At 55.0% G+C, this 24,487-nt stretch overlaps 2 protein-coding genes across 4 annotated transcripts in view; one reads left to right on the forward strand and one right to left on the reverse strand.

Moving 5' to 3' along the window:
- The first annotated feature begins 1,256 nt into the window (after nucleotides 1-1,256).
- On the forward strand, nucleotides 1,257-21,884 carry HK3 (hexokinase 3). Its single transcript, XM_050793160.1, has 19 exons — nucleotides 1,257-3,676; nucleotides 6,763-6,884; nucleotides 11,451-11,613; nucleotides 11,810-11,964; nucleotides 12,058-12,177; nucleotides 12,269-12,364; nucleotides 13,231-13,330; nucleotides 13,411-13,594; nucleotides 14,096-14,251; nucleotides 14,395-14,628; nucleotides 15,414-15,709; nucleotides 15,813-15,949; nucleotides 16,029-16,148; nucleotides 18,784-18,879; nucleotides 19,049-19,148; nucleotides 20,626-20,809; nucleotides 20,910-21,065; nucleotides 21,219-21,452; nucleotides 21,537-21,884. The coding sequence occupies exons 1-19, from the start codon at nucleotides 3,592-3,594 to the stop codon at nucleotides 21,679-21,681; spliced, it is 2,883 nt and encodes a 960-aa protein (XP_050649117.1). The 5' UTR covers nucleotides 1,257-3,591; the 3' UTR covers nucleotides 21,682-21,884.
- UNC5A (unc-5 netrin receptor A) overlaps nucleotides 21,855-24,487 on the reverse strand; it is a 71,066-nt gene continuing 68,433 nt past the window's right edge. For all 3 annotated transcript variants that reach the window (XM_050793164.1, XM_050793165.1, XM_050793166.1), the window contains 4 exons: nucleotides 24,338-24,487; nucleotides 24,092-24,256; nucleotides 23,236-23,414; nucleotides 21,855-23,009 (listed from right to left, as the gene is read on the reverse strand). In XM_050793164.1, coding sequence (XP_050649121.1) covers nucleotides 22,844-23,009; nucleotides 23,236-23,414; nucleotides 24,092-24,256; nucleotides 24,338-24,487 — 660 coding nt within the window. In that variant the 3' untranslated portion in view covers nucleotides 21,855-22,843. The remainder of the gene's footprint in view (nucleotides 23,010-23,235; nucleotides 23,415-24,091; nucleotides 24,257-24,337) is intronic.

The following is a 24,487-nucleotide window of genomic DNA, read 5'->3' on the forward strand; positions in this document are numbered from 1 at the left end:
GGAGGCTGAGGCAGGAGAATGGCATGAACCCGGGAGGCGGAGCTTGCAGTGAGCTGAGATCCGGCCACTGCACTCCAGCCTGGGTGCCAGAGCAAGACTCCGCCTCAAAAAAAAAAAAAAAAAATTAGAGAGAGGGGGACTTCTCTTTGTTAGGCACTGTAGTTGTGCTTTTCATTTAGTCCTTATGGTAGCCCCAGCAGAGGTTGTGCCTCGCCCATTTCCCCCAGGCATTCACCATTCTGCTGTATACCCAGAGTCCTGTTGTAAGTACCTGAAACTCTGCCTGAGGACCCTCTTGGTTTGTATTGACATAAGCTGGGAGTGCCAGGGAATTAGTGCCCCTGGGGCAGCTCTCAGCCAGTGGAAGGGGGAGGATAAATACCCCAGCTTCCTCACTCAGTGAGGGACAACGCTAAGGCACATTCTACCTATTTCTCAGGGTTCCCTGTGGGAGTGAACCTCTCTAAGCTCCCAGTAACAACTATGTACACTTCATTGGCTTTCTCTTCCTACCTGGCTTCCAGCTCCTCTTCCGTGTTTTCCGGATCAGGACTGGGACTAGGGTGATGAGCCTTTTTTCTTGGGTTCATCTAAGTGCAAGGTTGGCACCTGTATGAACCCGAGAGGGTCTCTTTACATTCTGTACTCTAGGCATATCACTTGCATTGCCCTAATTCTGGCCCTGTCCTGGATCACTTCCCGAATAAAGTTATTTGCATTCAAATTAGGTCTGCTTCTGGGTTTACCTAACCTAAAGCAAATCCTATGAAGACATTAGTCTCCATGTGTTATACAGGGAAAACCGAGGCTCAGAGGAATGAAGAAATTTGCCTAAGGTCATTCAGTTGGTAATGGGATGGGATTTTGAACCCAGGTCTGTCCAACCCCAGAGCTGAAGCTCTCTGTACTATACCACACTACTTCCTACTTCCCATTTCAGTCACAAAACTAATGACTTAAGGGAAATTTCAGGTTTGGATGAGCTCATTTTTGCCTGCGAATCAGGGTAGCTTTGGCCTTAAGTTGTTAGCAGATGGAAATTTGGGGAGGGGAAGGCAGGTAGTAAGTGGATGAGAGGGTTGTAGTTGTCAGTGGAAAGATAGACTAGTGGAAAGGCTGCTGAAACCATATGCACCCAGGAAGACAGTAAGAGGTTACTTATTTCCTGTCAGTTTCAAAAGCCCTGGACCTTTTTTTTTTTTTTCCTTTTTTTTTTTTTTTTTGAGACAAAGTCTTGCTCTGTCACCCAGGCTGGAGTGCAGTGGTGTGATCTCAGCTCACTGCAACCCATGCCTCCCAGGTTCAAGCAATTGTCCTGCCTCAGCCTCCCGAGTAGCTGGGATTACAGGTACACACCACCACGCCTGGCTAGTTTTTAAATTTTTAATAGAGACGGGTTTCACCATGTTGGCCAGGCTGGTCACGAAGTCCCGACCTCAAGTGAGGTCACCTCGGCTTCCCAAAGTGAGCCACCATGCCTGGCCAGCCCTGGACTGTTGAGGTTGTGGGAGGGCTCTTCAATTTAACAAAAGTTTACTGATACTTGTTCCTTACCAGACACAGAACTGAGGTCTAAGGCTGCATGGGTGAATAAGAAACATTCTCTGGGAGCCCACAGTACAATGGAGAAGATGAACACATAAACAGATGCCTTTAATAAACATATAAATGCAGTGATACAAGAACATCCAAGATAATACGGAACCAATAAGCAGACCACACTCAGATGGGGTCAGGGCCAGGAGGAGCTTTTCAGGGAAGGGCTCCTCATTGTCGTTGATTATAATTTAAGGGATGAGGAAAAAGGTGAAAAGGTGGAAGAGGCTAAAGGGAGGGTCATTCCAGACAAGTCAGTGCAAACAAAGACACAACAGAAGTAGCTCCATGTGTGTAGGAGAGCTGCAAGGCACATTCATGATATAAAGGGTGTGGAGCAAATTGGAGGAGCTTGTTGAGGGTCTCTATGCCTGGCCGGGGGCACTGTGAGTGGAGAAAAGCCTGTGAGCAAGCTCAGAGGGAAGGCCTGACCTCCCAGCCCACTGGCAGTGCTCTGCTTGTGCCCGCCTCTCCCCCAGCGAACTGTTGTTCCTCATTCCTTAGCTCCATCTGCACAGTTGGAGATTGGCACTGAGGGGCTCTGAGGAAACCTTGTGAGGACTTGTCCTTCCCTTTGTTGGTCAGTGGCCACCTGGTGTCTGAAGAGAACTGCTGGCAGCTGCAGTGCCTCTGCTATAGCCAGGCTATCCCAGCTGCTCACAGACCTCAAGCTCAGCCATCCTTCTCCCTCCACTGGCCTTGACCCAGACTTTCCCTGGCATTCTGACTAGGGAACCAGGACCCCTGCTCCTGGGGTCTGGACACAGACCTTCCAGAAACACAGATGAAGAGCCCTGGCAATGCTTGTCAGGGGCGTATCCTCACCCTGGCTCAAGAAATTGCAGGCTGTCAGCATGAATCACAGCTGGGCCTTTCATATTCAGTTCCACATTCTCCTCTCCCCACTGAACAAAGTGGAGAGGGACTGGGATCCCAGGCTAGGCGGGATGCTATGTTGTTTGTGACAGCCACTCTATCCTCCGCACCCCATCCCCCACTTCCCTGCCTTTCACAGCCTATATGCCTGGTTGGTACCCAGTAAACTTCACAGCAGGACTGATGTTTGGCATGTTTCCAGGCCTCTTCATGCCACTACTGATAGAGGAGCCACTATCCCTGGTCTCCATCCTGATGTCATGTGGAGGTACTGTCTGTGGATAATGATAGAGTTACTGCTGACAAGGCAGCCTGAAGCTTTAAAGTGTATCCATGCGTTCAACAAAGATTGTTGCAGGCTGTCTGGTATTCTACGTTGGTGCCCCAAGGTTCTGTGCCTTTGAGGGGAAATTTCCGCAGAGAAACAGTTTGTTGGCCAATAGCTCCACAGCAGCCTAACACTCCCCTTCTCCTTCCAGTAAAGAAGACCTACCGTGTGAACCTACTCTCCCTGCTCAGCCTACAGACTAAAGTCTAGACTCTGCAGTCTGCCTGTCACCTCCTCTCCCACCATATATCCCCGCTTCGGTGTATCCTCTTCAGGCGCCTGGAGCTGCACCTCATTCCATGAAGGCACCTGTATGTGTGTGTGATTTGTGGTTGTGTACGTGCTCTCCACTTGGTCAAGGACCACTTTTGTCAGCATACTACTGTTCTTTCTTCAAGGCTCAGCTTCTTCAGCTAGCCCTGCCTACTTTCTGCAGAGTCAGCCCCTTCCTCTTGTGCTCCCACATTGCCTCTTGCTCAAAAGTACTTACCATAACCTTCCCAGGCCCAGCTCCTTCCAGGGGTGAGCCGCCACCTCAAAACTCATTTTATTTGCAAAATAAATAGCCCTCAGCATTGTAGAGGGAATGGCCCAAAACCTTAGACCCAGTTCAAGGCTCCACTTTGCGGTGATCATCTTGCTCAAGTTTTCACCACAGCCTTGCCTAGCCTGGGCTACTCTTAGGGCAGGCCTGGAAGGAAGTGCAGCTTCCTGAATTAGCTGATGTTTGGTAAGTGGTGGTGGAGGAAAAGGGTGGGGCTTGAGGATATTATAACTCAGGTCACCCCTGAATGTCACTTTTGGTCATTGGGGTGCCTCATATTGCCAGACAAGAGCTCAGACCTGAGGAGAGTGGCCAGCTTCTGTGTGTCCCAGGTAAGTGCCTCGGTCTGATTACTGCCTGCTCCTTCCGCACCGTCTTGTCCTCATCCCTCCTGTTTGGCGCACGCCAGGGGAAGTGGACACTGGAAAGATTAAGCCAGCTGGTTCTCTTGCTTTGTTTTTGAGACGGGTTCTCTCTCTCTGTCACCCAGACTGGAGTGCAGTGGCACAGTCGGCTCACTGCAGCCTCAATCTCCTGGGCTCAAGTGATCCTCCCACCTCAGCCTCTGGAGTACCTGAGACTACAGGCACACGTGACCACACCCAGCTAATTTTTGTTATTTTTTTTTTGTAGCGATGACATTTTGCCATGTTGCCCAGGCTAGTCTCAAATTCCTGGGCTCAAGCAATCTGCCCGCCTAAGCCTCCCGAAGTGCTGGGATTACAGGTGCAAGCCACCACACCCAACCTGCCAGCTGGTTCTTGATGGCAGCTCCCAACATCAGCAGAGGTCCCTGGGGTACTTTTCAGGAGGAAAACTCACTTCACGTAGCCCATTCAGCTAAGGGAAGCCAAAGGGCCCTTAGTCAAACAGACCCTGGGCTCTGTGGATACTGCAGTGAAGGAGACTTGACCCTTCCTACAGGGAATCTCAGATGGAAGAGACAGAGCTGAATACCTTTACCTAGCATATAAACATTAGGGCTACTTGGGGATTACGTCACAGATTTTGTCATGTAAAAATGCTGAATAAATATCGAATGGATGAGGGAATGAATGAGTGAGTGAATGAATAAATGAACTAGCTGGGCCTTGAAAGGAGGCCACGTGTGTAGCCCTTGGTCCTTTTCAAAGGTAATTGCCCCAGTTACCTCATTTTATCCTTGAAATAGACCTGTAGCATAGAACAAGCATTCCACACCCCTATTTGGCAGATTCAGAAACTCAGCATAGGTATGTAAGGTTTCGGGGAGATTTATCAGAAGCTGATTTGTTGCTTTATTAAATAAGAAAAAACTACCCACTCCCCTTCCTTCCAATTTTAGAAAGGCACATTAGCACATACCTATACCAGACCCCGTGCCAGCCATGAGTGCAGAGGTGATCAAGTTGGGTGAGGTAAAGAGGTGAAGAAACTAGAAGCAGAGGTATCAGTTAGGAGGCCGTTGTAATAATCAGGCTGGAGGATGGTCTGGTGCAGTGGCTGTGGGAATGGGGAGGAGGGGATGCCCAGGAGAGCTCTTAGAGAGCCTGAGATCCAATTACATAGAGGAGGTGAGGGTCAGGGATGCATGCAGGCAACCCAAATGGCCGTGTGAGTGAGCACACTTCGATGTCTCCAGTCAAGGTGGAGAACAGAAGAGCTTTGTGGGGGAAAGGTGATGGAAAAATGAGTATGGCTTTGTTGAATTTGAGGAGCTTCTCCACCATCCAGATAGTGATGTCTCACAGACCATTGGGACTTAGGATTTGGCTGAGGCCAAAGGTAGATTTGGGAGCCCTGAAACAGCTATTAATGAAACCTTGGGAATGGGTGAGATAAAGGGAGTGTGGGGGAAGGGCACGACCAGAAACTTGAGAACCCCATTGTCTGAAGGAAGAGAAATTACTGATGAAGACTATGAGAGACTCAGGAAGGAGACCTAGGAGAGACTGGCTGTGAAAGCTAAGGGCAGGGAGAATTCTGTAGCAAAGAGAATGACTAGTGGCTTTGCATGTGAGAGAGGGCAGTAAAGGTGGGGGCTGAGGAAAAGGCTTGGGATTGGGCAGTTAGGAGGTCACGAGTGACCATGTGGAGAGGGCAAATTAGTGAGTGTAATGGGAGTAGGCGAGGAGGGGAGTGCAGGGGTGGGAAGGTACTGTGTTTCCAGAAGTTCTGCTGTTGCAGGGAAGAGAGGTAAAGTGACTCAGTGGACAGATGTCTCTTCCCATACTGGACCCTCCACTGTGTTTCCCTTTTCCCCACCCCTAAAGAGCACCTGACTCACTGAAGGCTCCCTTGGGACTACGGGAACAGCAACACCACCTCCAGCTCGGATGAGCGAAGTATGACATTTCTACAGTTCTTTACAGTGTGCAAAGGACCACTCACTCCTTTAATCCTCCCAAGAACTTAGCTTTCCATGTTAGAAGAGGAAATGGAGACTCACAGAGTTTCAGTTCAGATTCAGCTACATAAATCTGAATGCACATCTGAGCAAGCTCCTTTGCTCTCATGATCTCATGTGCCCCACACAGCCCTTTAATACGTTGGTCCCATTTCACAGATGAAAAGCCTCAAGGCTGAGAGATGCGGCGAAGCTGCCTTGTGGAGAGCAGGATCCCCACCTCTGAGCACAGGGCTCTTTCTGCTCTGCATTACTGCACTGTTAAAACCCCCCTGGTTTATGTTGCACATCACATCTCATAAAGCATTTCCCCAGGTGTTAACTCTATTTAGCGCTCACAACAACCTTGTGAGGGTAGATACTATTTCCTCCTGTTTTACGGATGGAAGCTGAAATTCAAAGAAGTCATAAGTGACTTGCCCAAGGTCACATCACTTGTGAAACCCCTTTCTGAAGCACAGATCCACCCCTGTCCATGACCCCTGTTGCCTTCAGGAGGAAATTCACACGCCTTAGCCTGGCACAACGGCTGTCCCTAGTCCAGCCTGCCTGCCTCTCTGGCAGGTCTTTGCTCCCTTCTTTGTTCCAAGCCTCTAGCATGTCCCTGACCTCCCAACCACAGCAGCATGTCCATCTATTACATGTGGCCATCTCACCCACTGCCTGTGCTAATCATACTGTGATTGTTGATGAGACTGAGGTCCCTGAGGCCAGGGCCTAGGTCTGCTTCATCTGTACCACAACGTCCAGCATAGCAGGCATCAGGAACTGGTGAATGTCAATGAATGACAGAATTAATGAACAGCATTTGGACTGAAATCAGCCTTTCCAGTGTTCTCTCGTTTCACATGCTTGTGAAAAACAAGGGCCTTCTGGTTGACTGCTACAGGATCTTTGATGGTCGCAGGTTCTAGATTCTGCTCCCAGCTTCCTTCCTGGTCCCCTTCAGAAGGAAGGAAGCTGGTCTGGGTTACAGACTCCTAGGGCCTGTAGAGTAAATGGTTGACCCAGGTTATCCCTTTTCTACTGTAGGTGGCCAGCCTCCACTGTGGACGCTCATGGACTCCGTTGGATCTGCAGGGTTGCGGCAGGGGGAAGAAGCCCTGAGTTACCCTGAGGAGGGCTTGCCCGGGCCCTCAGACAGCTCAGAGCTGGTAAGTTCAGCACTGGGTTCCTGTTTCATGCTTGTTCAAGGCCATCAAGAGCTGCGTGACTGAAGCTGCCATGGGGCCCTGGGCTCTCACCCATGCAGCCCCTTTCCACCAAGCTTTCAATATCTGAGCTGGAAATGATCTCTTTTCAGGCTCCAAAACAACTGCAAGGTTGGGATGATCATCTTACAGGTGATGAAAAGGGACATAGAGAAGTGATATGACTTGAGTTTAAGACATGACAGGAGCTCGAGCTGAGGTGTTTCAACTCCAAACATACCACTTCTGCCACCTTGCCACACAGGTGCTGCTCCCGCCCCAAGTGGGTTGACACAGTCTAGAGTGGACCTTCCCAGGATTATCTGGTCAAAAGCTGTGTTCTTGAGACCTTTCCCGCCTCTCCAGTTCCTCTTGCATGTTTCCCTCAACGTAGCCACTATAATCAGGCACACAGATGATTTTAGTGCCAAACTCATGCCTGAGGCTTGCTCAGAAGTGAGTTTCTCCTTTTTCTGTCATCTTGACCAAGATTTAGAAGTTGTCTCATACCACACCCTTGAGCAGGAAACTCTTTTGTAAGCCATTTCTTATCTCTTAGTCTCTGTTTCCTCATCAGGAAAATGGAGGAAAATAAAATCTAATACTCCCCACCCCGGAAGGCTAATGGAGATAAAGGACTTGCCTATGGCTGGACACGGTGGCTCACACCTGTAATCTCAGCACTTTGGGAGGCCAAGGCGAGTGGATCACCTGAGGTTCAAGAGTTCAAGACCAGTCTGGTCAACATGGTGAAACCCCGTCTCTACTAAAAATACAAAATTAGCTAGGCATAGTGGTGCATGCTTGTAATCCCAGCTACTCAGGAGGCTGAGGCAGGAGAATCGCTTGAACCTGGGAGGCAGAGGTTGCAGTGAGCTGAGATCCGGCCACTGCACTCCAGCCTGGGCGACAGAGCAAGACTCCGTCTCAAAAAAAAAAAAGAATCTGGCCGGGCGCGGTGGCTCAAGCCTGTAATCCCAGCACTTTGGGAGGCCGAGACGGGTGGATCACGAGGTCAGGAGATCGAGACCATCCTGGCTAACACGGTGAAACCCCATCTCTACTAAAAAATACAAAAAATTAGCTGGGTGTGGTGGCGGGTGCCTGTAGTCCCAGCTACTCGGGAGGCTGAGGCAGGAGAATGGTGTGAACCCAGGAGGCGGAGCTTGCAGTGAGCCAGGATTGTGCCACTGCACTCCAGCCTGGGCAACAGAGCAAGATTCTGTCTAAAAATAAATGAATGAATGAATGAATAAATAAGTAAATAAATAAATAAATAAACAGGACTTGCATAGAGGAGGTGCCCACTAAAGGGTTCTTGAGTCATTCTCTGTGGTTTCTTTAGTTTTCTGGCATGTTCTGACATCTACTTGACTAGGCTTGTTGCCCAGATTGTGGGGGTGTTACCCCTTGCTTCATTTCATGCTCCCACTTCCCCCTTGTCCAACCAGTGCCCCAGACCCTGCTGCAGACAGTTCTTCTGTGCCCAACCCACAGCCGTGCCTCAGGAATGAGAGCAGTAGCTGGGCCCCAGTGCCTGCTCAGCCAGGACTGGCTCTAGGGCCTGCTGTCATCTCCTCCCTCACTTCTCACCCCTCCCTGCTGACACTCCTGTGCAGGCCCACGTTTGCCCTGCTGGCTCCATCACATACACCTGCGGTTGAAAGAATTCCCTTTGGCTTTGGGAGACTTCACAGGGACACCAAATTTCCCATGGTCCTGGACTCCCAACTCAGCACCATAGGCCTTACCCTGTGCTCCCCTTGCTATGACCTTAGGTTGAAAAAAGGTTAGTTAACCACGTGTGGTCAGTTCCCAGCCCCATCTCAGAGGCCCTTCCCGACCCCTTCCCCTAGGCTTCTCTTTGTCATCAGAGAGGTATGGAGTCAGGCTCTCCAGGCCAGGTGTGCTTTGTGCTCTGAGGACAGGGAGCCTGTGCTTCGCTGAGCATCTCCCTGTGTGTGGTGCTGTTCCTCCACCTCCGGTTTTCTGTCTTCTCCGTCCTCATGGCACCTCTGAGAAGTGGGTACTATTGTTCCTGTTAGATAGAGGGGTCACTTGCTCAGAGAGGTGAGGTGATGGGCCCAGGCCAGCAACACAGCAAGTTGGTGACAAGAGCCAGAGTTGAAACCACACTGGACTTCACACGCTCTCTACTGCCTTTCTCCTTGCTCTTCTGGCAGAGGTCTCTCCCTGCTCTTCCTGGGGTGTCGGAGGTGGCTCCAATACCTTCTCTTGGCTTGTGTGTGCCTCGCCGGGATCTGCCAGGGAAGTCCTCCTGTCTTTCTTGCAGTTCTGCTGTCTTCTAGTCTCTCCTCCTGAACATCTCAATGTGCCCAAGAGGAAAAGGAAGAAAAACAATTTGCCCAAGCCATTGACTTCTCCATGACTCTATTGTTTCCATGAAGCAATACTAAAACGCCCCTCCCATCCCAGCAGCACTTGGCACTTCCACATACATTACAGCCTTTAATTCTCATGCCACCACAACCATCCAATCAACAAATCCTGCTCCCAGCTGGTGCTCCTCGTGGCCCTGAGATGTAGCCTTGAGCAAGACACAGTCCCTGGCACTGGGGGACTTCCAAGTACTATTATTTTCTCAGTTTTGCACGAAGAGGTGACGGAGGCTCAGAGAGAGTGGGACTTTCCCAGGACCACAGAGCCAGAAAAAGGGAGTGCGAGGACCCAGGTGTAAGTTTTCTCAAGCCAGATCGTCTGGGGTTTCTTTCCAGCAACTTTCATCGGCCTTGGGTTCTTTTCAAGGGAACTTTCTAGGTTTTATAAAGCTTCACGTTGACGTGGAAACATCTCTGCAGTCAGACAGATATGGGTTCAGATTCTCCCCTGCCTCTTCACAGCTGCTGGGCCAGGCAGCTGACTTGCCCTCTTGGAGCCTCCGTTTCCATGTTTCTAACACTTGGGTGGCTGGGGCTCAGAGGGGCAAGGCTGAGACCCCGCCTGTCCTGCAGCTCTTTGACTTTGCTGCCCACTGCCTGAGTTCCTGGATGCACAGCCTGTGAGCAAACAGGGTCTGTAGCTTTGCTTCAGCTTCTCTTTCCCTTGTCACCAGACTGGCCTGGTCAGGGTGAGGTAGAGTGGGCATGGGCACCCCTAGCATGCATGGCTGTTGGAAGCATGTGCTGTAAGGTGAACGTGTAAGTGGACATCTGGCACCCCAGTTAGGATGATTTGCCTCCTTAGGGATCTATTTCCCATTCTCTTCCTAAAGCAAGAGGTGGGACTGAGCTGTCCTTATCTCCCTCAAATGGCAGCCTCTCCTCCCAGCCTCTCCTCCCTCCCAGCCTCTCCTCCCTGGAGGGGCCTTATTATCCAGGTGCCTGAGTTGTTATTTCACAGATAAGGGTCCAGTTTGGGGCAATAGGTCATTGAAATAGAACTCCCGTGTGACAAGAAGTGGAGGCTTTGGAAAGTCTGAGCCTGAGGAGGAGGAGGATGGAGTTGCTGGGCTGTGACCCTTCAATGAATCCAGGGAGGCTGTCGGGGCTTCTTTGAAGGATGGGTGAGAGTCGTCTAGGGGAGGGTTTTGCTCACAGGAATGAGGTCCCTGGGGCTCTTAAGCTACTGGGCTTCTGGTGGAGTGAGAGCCTGCGGTGTCCCGGCTTCTGCCTTCCTTGCCTTCTCACCTGCCCCTTCAGACTCTGATCCACCCCCACATCAGTCTTCCCCAAATCCATCCCCTCGCTCTTCCCCTGGATCTTCAAATGGCTTGTTCCCTTCCTTCATTTAGGTCACCTCCTCTGGGAAACCCTCTTGGACTCATATCTAAAAATACCTCTTTCTACCCTGGTCACTCTCTAATTTCTTATCCTGCACCCCACCTTTAATAGCCACCATCACTACTGGAACCAAATTGTATGTTTATATGCTTAATTTCTATCTCCCACCCTGGAATCTAAAGCATTTGTTGCTTCTTGGGTGGTTATGTGTGTGCAGTGCTTAGATTAGAGCTGGGTGCGTGGTGAGGGCTAGAGCAATGTTTCAGGAAGGATGACCGAAGGGAAAAAGGACCATCCTCTGCATTGTGCTCTCCAAATGCTTTCGTGCTGGGCCTTTTCAGGCTTCAGAGTCTGAGAGTGGGTTAGGAGAGGGAAACACTTGAAGTTCGTTCGTGCATTTGTTTATTCTCTCGTTCGTTCAACAACAACTCACTGAGAGACTCTTGCTGTGGGTCCTGGGGAACCAGAGAGCAATCATCTGCAGTACAACAGGAAGAAGGTCTTGCCAAACCCTGAATTCAAAGAAGAAGGGGGTAGGGTAGAGGATGCAGGGAGTTGAGGAGCCGTGAGGTAATGGGGCAGGAGGAGGAAGAAGGTGGATTGTCTTTCCAGGACAGAGCCTTCTGAGGAGGCCAGAGCTGGGTGCAGGCTGTTGGCAAGAGAGCCAGGGTGTATGAAGAGCTGAGAAGCGGGCTGGGCTGGGCAGGGCAGGCCTCTGCCTTGGTTGGAGTTGGGGAGTCTGGCTAGCCCAGCAGTGCTCCTTCCCAGATGCTGGCCTGTTTCTCCCCAGGTGCAGGAGTGCCTGCAGCAGTTCAAGGTGACAAGGGCACAGCTACAGCAGATCCAAGCCAGCCTCTTGGGTTCCATGGAGCAGGCGCTGAGGGGACAGGCCAGCCCTGCCCCTGCGGTCCGGATGCTGCCTACATACGTGGGCTCCACCCCACATGGCACTGGTGGGTAGCATAGACTGAGATGCGTGGCCAGGCCTGGAAGAGGGTACTGATCTAGGGGAGGGAAATGTTCCTTATTACTGTCCCCCATCTCTATGGCCCCTTGACCAGACTTTGCAGGCCTTAGGAATTTGGGAGGTGGGCAGAGGGCTCTGGTCGTGCCAGCTGCATGCCTTTCTGTGACCTGCTTGCCCTCTAGAGCAAGGAGACTTCATGGTGCTGGAGCTGGGGGCCACAGGGGCCTCACTGCGTGTTTTGTGGGTGACTCTAACTGGCATTGAGGGGCATAGGGTGGAGCCCAGAAGCCAGGAGTTTGTGATCCCCCAAGAGGTGATGCTGGGTGCTGGCCAGCAGGTAAGCACTCTCTGCCCAGCGTCTGGGGTCTGGGGGCCTGGCTGGGCAGCTGGGGCTCAGAGGGGCAAGGCTGAGCCCCCACCTCTCCTGCAGCTCTTTGACTTTGCTGCCCACTGCCTGTCTGAGTTCCTGGATGCGCAGCCTGTGAGCAAACAGGGTCTGCAACTTGGCTTCAGCTTCTCTTTCCCTTGTCACCAGACGGGCCTGGACAGGGTGAGGTGGAGTGGACATGGGACGCTGGGTCGGGGGGGGCTGCAGCCCCATGAAGGCCATCAGAGGAGTAACTCAGCTTCTCTACCTCCAGAGCACCCTCATTTCCTGGACCAAAGGTTTTAGGTGCAGTGGTGTGGAAGGGCAGGATGTGGTCCAGCTGCTGAGAGACGCCATTCAGAGGCATGGGGTGAGTGGAGGGAGGGGTGACGGGAGGGAGGCCCATGCTGGCCTGGGCCTGGCACACATGTGTGGGGCCTGCGCTTCTGGAGAGCTGCTTTCCTTTTCTCTTCATGTCCTCCATCCAGTTTAACCTCAGGTACATGTTGCTCCCATTCCCATTGTATAGGTTAAAACACACGGAGGCTAAGAAAGGTCAAATAAATGTTCAGGGCCCGGGACAAACAAACATGAACAGGCTTTGACCTCCTCCTCAAGGTTTTCACAGTCTAGAGGGGGACACATTCTAATAAAAGATTGTCCGCGTCAAGGAGTAGTGCGTGGACAACTCTGGGAGGACTATAGAGGAAGCACCGGCTCTTCGATCAGGGACTTGAAGGAAGAGTTTGCCTCCTTCAAGTCAGGCTGGGACTGGGGCAGAAGATCTAGTCTCAGAGAAGGCCACACACGAGAGTCTGGATGCTGGAGAAAGGCTGGTTCGTCTGGACTAACCCTCTGTGGCGAGAAGCCAGTGCTGGGAGGAACGGGCTTGGGGAGCCAGGCAGAATGACAGTGAGGCTGGGAAGGTGCAGTGTTCAAGGAGGTGCTCAGTCTCAGGAAACTCATCCTGGTCCTGGGAGATGCTGAGGGTGGACGTCACTGTGACCTGGGGGCCCGAGTTGGGGGTTAGGGAGGAGCTGAGGGTGAGATTGGAGGAAAAGCTCCTATAAAATGGAAGCCCAGAGCGTCTGTGGCGCAAATGTGTGTGGCGTGCAGACATATGTTTCCTGGACTCTGTGTCTCTTCCAAAGCCAGGGCCCCAGCCCTGCCCATCCCTTGGATTCCCTGCTCTGACCACTCAGGCCAGCCTTGACCTCTGCTCTCTCCATCATCCAGGCCTACAACATCGACGTGGTTGCCGTGGTGAACGACACAGTGGGCACCATGATGGGCTGTGAGCTGGGAGCCAGGCCGTGTGAGGTTGGGCTAGTTGTAGGTGAGCCACAGACCATTTGTGATGACGGGTGGAGGGTGTGCTGCCTGGCGAGCAGGTCCTGACAGGTTCGTCTCTGCCAGACACGGGCACCAATGCATGTTACATGGAGGAGGCGCGGCACGTGGCAGTGTTGGATGAAGACCGGGGCCGCGTCTGTGTCAGCGTCGAGTGGGGCTCCTTCAGTGATGTTGGGGCGCTGGGGCCAGTGCTGACCACCTTCGACCACACCCTGGACCATGAGTCCCTGAATCCTGGTGCTCAGAGGTGCCCTGGTGGGGGGCCCTGACCTTTGGTTCCAGGCCCTATCTATGCTCTGCACCCAACCCCTTCTGTTCCTGTTCTCAGGCCCTTAGGCCCCTCCCTGTCACTCTGAGGGTCTCCAGGGAGCAACCTGGGGCCCTGGCCAGGTTCAAAGAAGGAAGGGCCCAAAGTTCTAGAACCCAGAATTGTCAACCCTTGGTCCTCCCGATTCCTGACTCTGCCCTGCCCTGACAGGTTGGGGGTTGAGGGCTGGAAGTGGCGGAGCAAAGTGCTCTCTGCCGCCTTCTTCCTCTCCCCAAGGCTTCGGAATGTAACCTGTGTCAGAGGGGGCGATGGGGTCTAGGCATACACCCACCTGTCCTCTGGGAGGCCATTCGTTGCTTCTGGAGTCTCCAATTTGGGAGCCCCAAAGAAAAGAATCCTTCTTTGGGAATGCTTGGAGGTAGGACGAGGTGGACTGAGGGCTTAGAAAAGGCTTTGTCCAGCCACCCTTTCCACCTTCAGGTTTGAGAAGATGATTGGAGGCCTGTATCTGGGTGAGTTAGTGCGGCTGGTGCTGGCTCACTTGGCCCAGCGTGGGGTCCTCTTTGGTGGTGGCACCTCCCCTGCCCTGCTGAGTCGAGGCAGCATCCTCCTGGAACACGTGGCTGAGATGGAGGAGTGAGTGGGGGAGATGGTGGCTTACTGGGGGATTCTTGGCTTGGGGTAAGGGGAGGATACTCTGTCCCCAAGGTAGCCATAGGGCTTTAGTGGGATGGGGAGCTTCTGGGCTGAGCTCCAAACCACTTCTCTTTCCTCCCCAGCCCCTCTGCTGGGGCAGCCCGTGTCCGTGCTATCCTGCAGGACTTGGGCCTGAGCCCTGGGGCTTCGGATGTTGAGCTTGTGCAGCACGTGTGCGCGGCCGTATGCACACGGGCTGCCCAGCTCTGTGCTGCCGCCCTGGCCGCTGTTCTCTCCCACCTCCAGCACGGCCGGGAGCAACAAACCCTCCAGGTCGCTGTGGCCACCGGAGGCCGAGTGTGTGAGCGGCACCCCAGGTATTGTGAAAACATGATCCTCGTGATTATGTGGCATGAGCACGTGTGTGTGATACACACCCAGAGGGTCCTCTGGGATCACGTCTGCAAGCCAGTGGACATGAAGGGCACTTAGGCAGAGGGAGGGCCAGACTGAGCTATGGGAGGCCAGAAGACATCCAAGGAGAGAAACAATGCTTCCCTTTGTGTGTGCAAGGGTGGAGGCCACGGGGACATTAGGGCTTATGGTTGGTGCACAGAACAGATTTAGAACTGAAGTGATAGGGGAGGCTGGGTATGGTGGTGCACGCCTGTAATCTCAACACTTTGGGAGGCTGAGGTGGGAGGATCATTTGAGCCTGGGAGTTTGAGGTTGCAGTAAGCCACGATCACTCCATGGCACTCTAGCTTGGGTGACAGAGTGAGACTCGGTATCTAGAAAAATTTAAAAAAGAAAAAAGTGATGGGGCCTTGGGCTTCAGGAGGCCCGAGGGGTCCGGGGCCAAGCTGGGCACACCTGTATGTGTCTGGGGATCCAGGGCCAAGCCGGGCGCACCTGTGTGTGTCTGGGGGTCCGGGGCCAAGCCGGGCGCACCTGTGTGTGTCTGGGGGTCCGGGGCCAAGCCGGGCGCACCTGTGTGTGTCTGGGGGTCCGGGGCCAAGCCGGGCGCACCTGTGTGTGTCTGGGGGTCCGGGGCCAAGCCGGGCGCACCTGTGTGTGTCTGGGGGTCCGGGGCCAAGCCGGGCGCACCTGTGTGTGTCTGGGGGTCCGGGGCCAAGCCGGGCGCACCTGTGTGTATCCATAGGTTCTGCGGCATCCTGCAGGGGACAGTGATGCTCCTGGCCCCGGAATGCGATGTCTCCTTCATCCCCTCTGCGGATGGTGGTGGCCGGGGAGTGGCGATGGTGACTGCCGTGGCTGCCCGTCTGGCTGCCCACCGGCGCCTGCTGGAGGAGACCCTGGCCCCGTTCCGGTTAAACCACGATCAGCTGGCAGCGGTTCAGGCACAGATGCGGAAGGCCATGGTCAAGGGGCTCCGAGGGGAGGCCTCCTCCCTTCGCATGCTGCCCACTTTTGTCCGGGCCACGCCTGACGGCAGCGGTAAGGACCTGGCCTGAGTGTGGGACCGAAACATGGGGTCACAGTGTGGGCTAGGGCTGGAGCCACAAGCACTATCCTGGCACTGAGGGTCTCTGCCCCACAGAGCGAGGGGATTTCCTGGCCCTGGACCTCGGGGGCACGAACTTCCGTGTCCTCCTGGTACGTGTGACCACAAGTGTGCAGATCACCAGCCAGATCTACTCCATTCCTGAGAGTGTGGCCCAGGGCTCTGGGCAGCAGGTACCCACAGCCTGAACCTTGGTGTTGGAGGTGGGGAAGGGCTGAGCAGTGCCTACGCCTGACCTGTCCTGCCCCACAGCTCTTTGACCACATTGTGGACTGCATCATGGACTTCCAGCAGAAGCAGGGCCTGAGTGGGCAGAGCCTCCCACTGGGTTTTACCTTCTCCTTCCCATGTAGGCAGCTTGGCCTGGACCAGGTGAGGGAGGGCCAAGAGAAGTGATTCCCAAGGGCCTCCTGCCCACATACCCTTCATGGAGTGGGCAGGGGGCAGGGGAAAAGGCTGGCTGGTGGTGGGGGCTGGGGTTGGTGGTGGTGGCAGCACTGCTGGGCTGGCCTTGCACACAGCCTCAGTTTCCCCAGACAGGGTAGGCCCAGGGTCAGGGTCTGAAGCATTTGGGAGCAGGTCAGGCCTAGACTGGGGTTGATCAGAGGACAGAGCATCCATTCTAGCTATAGCACTGGTGTGTGGGCCTCAGGGTTCTGCGGGAACCATCGTTTGTTCCTGTCTCTAGCAGGGGCTTGAGGTTGCTTGGGGTTTTTTTGGTCTCTCTCCTCCTCCTTTCTTCGTTTGTTTCCTTCTCAGTGCCTGGCTCGGTGGTGGGTGCATGACTAGGGTGGCAGAGGACCAGGCATAGGCCGAGACACACATCCCTACTCAGCACACCCTTTAGCTTGTCCTTACACAAGGATGAAGGACTTGTCAATGTGCACACCTGAAGCCTGTCACAGAAACAATACCTCCCGGGCCTGGAGTGCAATGGCATGATCTTGGCTCACTCACTGCAGCTTCCACCTCCTGTGTTCAAGCGATCCTCCTGCCTCAGCCTCCCAAGTAGCTGGGACTACAGGCACATGCCAACATGCCCGGCTAATTTTTAGTAGAGATGGGGTTTCACCATGTTGGCCAGGCTGATCTAGAAATCTTGACCTCAGGTGATCCGCTCACCTCAGCCTCCCAAAGTGTTGGGATTACAGGTGTGAGCCGCCGCGCTGCACCTGCTGTGCAACTCTGTACTCTGCTTTCTTTTACACGGTGATTCTCTGGATGGTGCAGTGGGCCAGTCTTGCTGCTTGGCTGCTCTGCTCCAGGCTAAGCCTGCTCAGTCCTTTTGATTATTCCTTGTAAGATGTGAGAAGCAGGTGAGGCTCCATGTGCAAATCGGGGGTGGGGGTGGGGGCAAGAAATATAGTCTTATTAATTTTCTGTAACTGAACTTAATTTCTGTGCTGAAGGCCGGGCATGGTGGCTCAGGTCTCCAGCACTTTGGGAGGCTGAGACGTGTGGATCACGAGGTCAGGAGTTCAAGACCAGCTTGGCCAAGATGCTGAAACGCCATCTCTACTAAAAATACAAAAATTAGCTGGGTGTGGCAGTGAGCGCCTGTAATTCCAGCTACTTGGGAGGCTGGGGCAGGAGAATCACTTCAACCCAGGTGGCAGAGCTTGCAGTGAGCCGAGATTGTGCCATTGCACTCCAGCCTGGGCGACAGAGCAAGACTCCGTCTAAAATAAAAACAAATGTTGGGCCCACATTCTTCTCAGGGGTGAAAACTTGACCAGTGTGGGGATTGCCTTCCCCAGGAGCCCCCTTGGCTCTGCAGCAGCCTTTGCTGTGCAGAATTTGCAGGGATGTAGGGACACAGGGAGGTGCCCCGGGCCCTGCTCTCTGGGCACTTCCCTCTGCCACGTTCTCTCTTGAGTCTCGACACCTTCCTGGGTATTACCTGGGGAAGGAGGGCAGGGGCCTCTTCTGTTCTCAGATTTCTCAGATCCCTTCTGAGCAGGAGTTCAGCCCAGCGGGGAGGGCATAGGACACCTGTCTCAGGAAGCCATCAGCAACCTGGCTCTGACGTCCCCCTTTGCCTACCCTTCTGCATTCTAGGGGTAGCAGCCCACACAGGGGCTATTACTCATCATCTGGTCTCTCTCCAACGGCTTCTTTCTCTCAAACATTCTTTCTCTCATTCTATCACATTCTCTGCTTTCTGTTTTTGAGACAATGAGCCTATAACAATTTAAAAAAAGGAATAAAAGGACATATTATTGGAGGAAAATGTTGGTTACTATTTCTAAAATCTTCTGCCCCAAGGATTTCCTGACCTACCCTCCGTGCTCCTCCTCTGAGCAAAGCAGTAATTTTCTCCCAACAGCTGTAGACTAATTCCTGCTCCCCCTGCCCCCTCCCTCACAGGACGCACACTCAGAAAACAGCACTCCTTTCCAGGTACCGTCGAGCCCCGTGTCACTAAGTTCTAAGTCCCTTTTCTCACAATCCAGGAACTCTGCCTTCATCCTGCCCAGGGCCTAGGTTCTGGCTTTTCCATTCCTCCTCCCCTTGTGTTTGGAACACTCGAGTGACTCACCCATTGACACAGCTCTATCCTTGAAGCTGAGAATTCCTTCCTCTCGAGTAACTTGGAGTTCTTTCTGAAAGGGTGGGATCTGCTGTCATCTGGGCCTCTGAGCCTTCTCTGTCCTCCCGTTTCACACACAGCACTCACTTTACCAGCTCTGTTCATTCCTAACCCAATTACAAAGGGCCATTCCTTCTGGGCAAACGTCTTAAAATGGCCAGACCCTCTGACCGTCTGGAACTAATAATGGAAAATGTAGGTTAGATGGTTATTAATAGGTTTTTGAACACCGAAAGCCTCCTGGGGAGTAGGGAGCGGGCAGAGGGCAAGGCCTTCAACCATACAGCAAAGTAGGCAAGGAATTGTGCTTGGGGAGGGTGGAAATCTTAGGCTTGTGATGGATGCAGGCTTTGCGGAGGCAGAGTGAGCCTGAAGGGGCCTCCAGCTTCCCGCCACTTCCTCTTGTTCTCACCCCAGGGCATCCTCCTGAACTGGACCAAGGGTTTTAATGCATCAGACTGTGAGGGCCAAGATGTCGTGAATCTGTTGCGGGAAGCCATCGCACGCAGACAGGTAGGAGCCTGTTCTAGGGGTGCTTTGGGGCTGTGGCAGCCCTTGAGGGGAGCAAAGAGTCTCCTGGTTTCTGAGCGGGGAGCCCTCTGCGGTAGAGACCTCTGGGTCCGGTGCTGGTTGCTGTGACGACCGCGTTGCCCAGCAACTAGCAGCATCCTTTTGTGTGCAGGCAGTGGAGCTGAATGTGGTTGCCATTGTCAATGACACGGTGGGGACCATGATGTCCTGTGGCTATGAGGACCCCCGTTGCGAGATAGGCCTCATTGTCGGTGAGGAGGGCCCTGCCCTTTCATGCCCCTACTGCTTGGCAATTTGCTGCCTTCTGTGGATTCCTCCGCTTGGATGTTTCCTTGGCGTTGGGGATGTAGGATTGCTCTGGTCTGACCCAGTGGGGCTCTGGAACAATCTCGGGCTGGCAGTCTGGAGCTTGGGTGTTTAGTCCAGCTCAGTGACTGACTCATGGTCATTTAAGCTCTCTGAACTTCAGTTTGCCATCTGATAAATGAATCTGAGCTTTGGAGTTGTACAGATTTGGGTGGAAATACTAGCTTTGTGTTTCCACCTGTGTGACCTTGGGCAAGTCACCAGAGCCTCAGTTTCCTCATCTCTAAGACAGAGATAAGAATAACAATGCCTGTCTCAAGGCATCATGAGGATGAAATGGGAGGGGACAAAATATAGCATGGTCCCTGGCTCACAGCACACACCTGGTGTTTGGAGCTGGGCGGGGGCAGGGAAGCAATGAGCAGTGAAGGTCCTTCAGACAGTCCAAGATTCCATCCTTACTGAGCTCCTGCCCTGTGTCCACAGGGGACTGACTGGACAGAGGAACAGGAAGACACGTAAAACAAGAGGCAATTTCTGCCTTCTCAGAGCTGACCACTCAGCAAGGGTTAAGCCCAGAACAACACGCGGTGGTCAGAGAGTGACTCGATTCTACACGTGGGCAGCAGCGCACAGTTAGGCACTTAGGAGAGGCATGCCCAGGTTGCTGTGGGCATAAACAGCTGGACAGAGGAACTCCAGGTGCGGCCAGCAAGGAGCCCACCTGCCTGGAGCTGAAGCTGTGTCAGGGAGAGGAGGGAGACGCCCTCATTCAGGGTGCGCGCTCTGCCCGGAATGCCTTTTCCTTTCTGTGCTTCTTGGGTTCGGTCACTTCCTCTCTGTTGCTTTCCTGACCCTGTTGGCAGAGACTTGCCCCGTGGTCTGGGCTCCCACGATGCTCTCCTTGGTGCTTTCACAGGGACACAGAGGCTCCATCAGAGCTGGCTATTCGTTGCCTGACTTCTGGCCAGACTGTGGGGCTCCTCATCTCTGATTTCTCTGTGTCCCCTGTTCCTGGTCCAGCACCTCTTAGTTGGAATAAGGGCCTGGCAGGCCAGTCCAGGGAGCTTCGCCCTCTCAACCGCAGAGAGCTGGGGACGAGGACGGGGGATGTCACATGTCTCCCAGGGGAATGACAGGACAGCTGGGCATTGTAGGAGCACTTGGGGGTGGCATGGTGGATGCACTGATGGTGATGTTGATGGGAAAGGCAGTGAAGGTCCCCAGGGCTTGGAACTGGCAGGGTCTGCACGAGGGATGTCTGGGAGGAAGGAGGACCAGGACTAGGGACAGGCTGTGAGCATGAGGAGACGGAGAGGTAGAGAGAATGAGCCCGAATGTTGCCATCTCGGTATAGGAAGTGCTCAGAGGGTCCTTGTCCGCATCAATAAGTAGCTTCCACGTTATCTGGCCTCTCTGCAGGAACCGGCACCAATGCCTGCTACATGGAGGAGCTCAGGAATGTGGCGGGCGTGCCTGGGGACTCAGGCCGCATGTGCATCAACATGGAGTGGGGTGCCTTTGGGGACGATGGCTCTCTGGCTATGCTCAGCACCTGCTTTGATGCAAGTGTGGACCAGGCGTCCATCAACCCCGGCAAGCAGAGGTGTGGGCTGGGCCCAGGCGGTGGTGGCTGGTCGTGACCGGTGCTGGGGACTGTGGCCGGGGGGGCCTTCTGCCCTGTGAGCACACACACGTTCGTGCAGGTTTGAAAAGATGATCAGCGGCATGTACCTGGGGGAGATCGTCCGCCACGTCCTTTTACATTTAACCAGCCTTGGCGTTCTCTTCCGGGGCCAGCAGACCCAGCGCCTTCAGACCAGGGACATCTTCAAGACCAAGTTCCTCTCTGAGATCGAAAGGTGCCTGAGGCCTACACTGCCTCCCCTACTTCAGGGAGTATTTCTGTCCACTGTGGGGGATTGCTGGCCATGGGTGGTGGCGAGGTCCGCTCTGGAGGATGACGTGGGAGAAGTCATGACCCGCCTCTCTGTGCTCTTCCTTCCTGGCCCCAGCGACAGCCTGGCCCTGCGGCAGGTCCGAGCCATCCTAGAGGATCTGGGGCTGCCCCTGACCTCAGATGATGCCCTGATGGTGCTAGAGGTGTGCCAGGCCGTGTCCCAGCGGGCTGCCCAGCTCTGTGGGGCGGGTGTAGCTGCTGTGGTGGAGAAGATCCGGGAGAACCGGGGCCTGGAAGAGCTGGCAGTGTCTGTGGGGGTGGATGGAACGCTCTACAAGCTGCACCCGCAGTGAGTCTGGGTGTGCGGGCTGGGGAGGGAGGTGTGGCTAGGTGGGGCTGGTGGCCTGAGCTCACCTCAGTCCTCCTCTCACAGCTTCTCCAGCCTGGTGGCAGCCACGGTGCGGGAGCTGGCCCCTCGCTGTGTGGTCACGTTCCTGCAGTCAGAGGATGGGTCCGGCAAAGGTGCAGCCCTGGTCACCGCTGTTGCCTGCCGTCTTGCACAGTTGACTCGTGTCTGAGGAAATCTCCAGGCTGAGGAGGCTCCACCGCAGCCTTGCTGGACCTGGGTCGGGGTCTGCCTGTTTCCCAGCCAGGCCCAGCCACCCAGGATTCCCGGGACATCCCATGTGTGACCCCTCTGCGGCCATTTGGCCTTTCTCCCTGGCTTTCCCCAAGAGAAGTAGCACTCAGGTTAGCAATATATATATATAATTTATTTACATTCACGTCCAATAAAATCCCTATGCGCCCCGGCGGCCGGGCAAGGCTGTGTACATAAGGCCAAGTGTAAGTGCGTGAATGCACTTAAGACAAAGTCAGGACACGAGCTTCACATGACAGGCCCCGCGTGGGGCACCAGCCAGCCCTGGGGACGGGCACACCACGCCACACACACTCGCCACTGTACAGCCCGGGACTCCCATTGCATATTCACAGGCCCCGCCGGGCAGGGCACCTCGAGGCTGGGGGAGGGGCAGGGGCAGGGAGGAGCCGTGGGGTGTCCCTGGGTGGGTGGAGAGAGGGCAGCACGTGAGAGGCAAATATGCACCGACACTGGGCGTGAGACGTGAGCAGCCTCAGGTGTACAGCATGAGATGTGTGTGGTGGGGGGTGTGTGTGAGATGAGCACACGAGGCATGTGTGGCACGTACTCGTGTGGTGGTCATGTGCCTGAATCCAGAGGCTAACCCCTGTCCGGCTGTGGCCCTCGGTCCTGCAGGCTTGGAGCAGGGCCCCTCAGACGTGCCCCTACCCAGCAGGCACAGAAATGTTTGCATAAGGTCCAGCTCAGGCAGGAGCTCCGGGGTCCTGGCCCAGGCCCAGTGTGTGCGTGCATGGCCGTGTGTATGCGGGGCCCCTGGAGAGGGACGGGAGGAGAGGTAGCATCACACGCACACACACACACAGATGGGCTGGGCCTGGCTCAGGCTCCAGGCACTGTCCATCCTGGGCCCTGGGGCCGAGTGTGAGCAGGTGGCAGTGCCAGCCTGGCTAGGCAGGCCGTGGAGAGGTGGGAGTTCGGGCAGGGTCTGAAGGACCAGCATTAAGGGACAACTTTGGCCGGGAGGGGGCCTGTCCGAGCAGCTCTCCCCGGGGTGGGGAAGGGCCCCTGTCCGGCTTCTGCCTGTCCTTGGTGGGTGCCAAAGCTGGTGAGAGTGTAGGCGTTGGGCCTGGCCGGCCTCAGCACTCGGCCTCCGACACTGTGAAGAGGCCAGCGTCTGGCTGGCCCAGTCCGGCTACTGCTGCAGCCAGCTGGCTGAGGTTGCCGTTGGGGAAGTGCCGCGCCTCCCACAGGTTGAGGATCATGGCTGTGGGGCTGGGCTTGGAGGCAAAGAAGCTGAGATGGCTGTGGAGGGGAAGGGGCCGTCAGCAGCCTGGCCTGGCCCCAGCCGACACCTCCTGGCCCTCTGGCCCACCCCAGTGCAGGGCCTCCTCCAAGCCAAACACAATGAGTGCCCTGGCCACTAGTAGATACGGCACAGGCCCCACAGGGCCTCCTGTCCACGCCACCCCCCACCTAGGCAGGACTGTCGGTGGCCTGCGCAGGCCCTCTCTGCCCCTCTCCCACCCACCTGTCCAGGTGGAGTTTCTGGGCCAGAGTCCGCCAGTCGGCACCCCGGTTACAGGGTGGGTCCAGGCTGGAAATGATCTTCTGCCGAATGAGGAAGGGGATCTTGAAGGCACTGGGGCCCACCAGGGCTGGGACCCCCCCTTCACTCTCCAGAGCCAGCAACTCAGCAAACCTTGTGTCCTGGAGGTGGGAGGGACAGAGGTGCCTGTTAGAACTTTCCCCAAGCCTGGGCCCACTGCCACCTCCTGCTGGGGGAGCTCCCAGACTCCCCAGAGCATGGGGGTGGCATGAGCACTGGTACATCCTGGGCACCTCCCATGTGCCAAGGCCCTGCTTACTGGAGCTTAGAGGTGCAGTGACCTGCCCAAAGCCACAAAGCCAGTGAGCAGAGGAGCCCTCTGTGGCCTCCCTCCCTCTCCGCCCTTCTCCCCTCCAAGTCACCCTGCCCAGCCTCTGCTGACACTCAACACGCACAGCTCTTTTCATGGCCTGAGTCCTCCCTGCCCAGCTATCACTGCCAAAAATGCTCTTCCCCTTAATGCTGCAGCCAAATGGCTCATTCTTTGGGGCCCAGTACAAAGCCCCTCCTCAGAGAAGCCCTCCAGGGTCTCCCCTCCTGCTGCTCTCATGTCCCCTGCATTCCCCTCCCCAAGTCCCATTTGCACCTGCGCCTCCCTCTCTCTGAGTCTGGGAGGAAGCTACCAAGGGCTTTCTGGGAGGAGGTGGGCCTGGGGACAGGTGGGAGGGAGAGTGGGTGGCAGGGCAGGCAGGGCAGGCAGGGCAGGAGCGTTTTGGGGGCTGGTAGGGAGTTGGTAGTGGGAGCACGTCACGGCGGTGCTGCAGCCCCTGCCGTCCACCTTGGTGATGTTGAAGTTGATGTTGAAGCTCTGCCCATCGCCCTCCACCTGCCACACCCACAGCTTGCAGGCCAGGTCGCTAGTGCTGGGGCTGACGCGCTCCAGGGTGAAGGTGCAGTGCAGGTACTGCTGCGTGCCGTTCCAGATGTGATAAAAGGGGATCTCCTGATGGGGGTGCAGAGAGGAGGTGTCAGGTGAGCCCAAGCTCCAGGCCCTCTGTGCACTGGCCATGGCCCTGGCCCTCACCTGGTAGCTGACGAGGAGCTTGCTCTGCCACAGGGAGCTGGGCACGTCGTGGATGGACAGGCGCAGGTTGTGGTAACTGTCCTTGAAGTGCAGGACCCGAGGCTCCTGGATCAGCTGTCCCCCCAGCTGCTTCTCCAGCTGCACCACCTC

The sequence above is a fragment of the Macaca thibetana genome, chromosome 6, assembly GCF_024542745.1.
Source record: "Macaca thibetana thibetana isolate TM-01 chromosome 6, ASM2454274v1, whole genome shotgun sequence".
Taxonomy (NCBI): Eukaryota; Metazoa; Chordata; class Mammalia; order Primates; family Cercopithecidae; genus Macaca; species Macaca thibetana.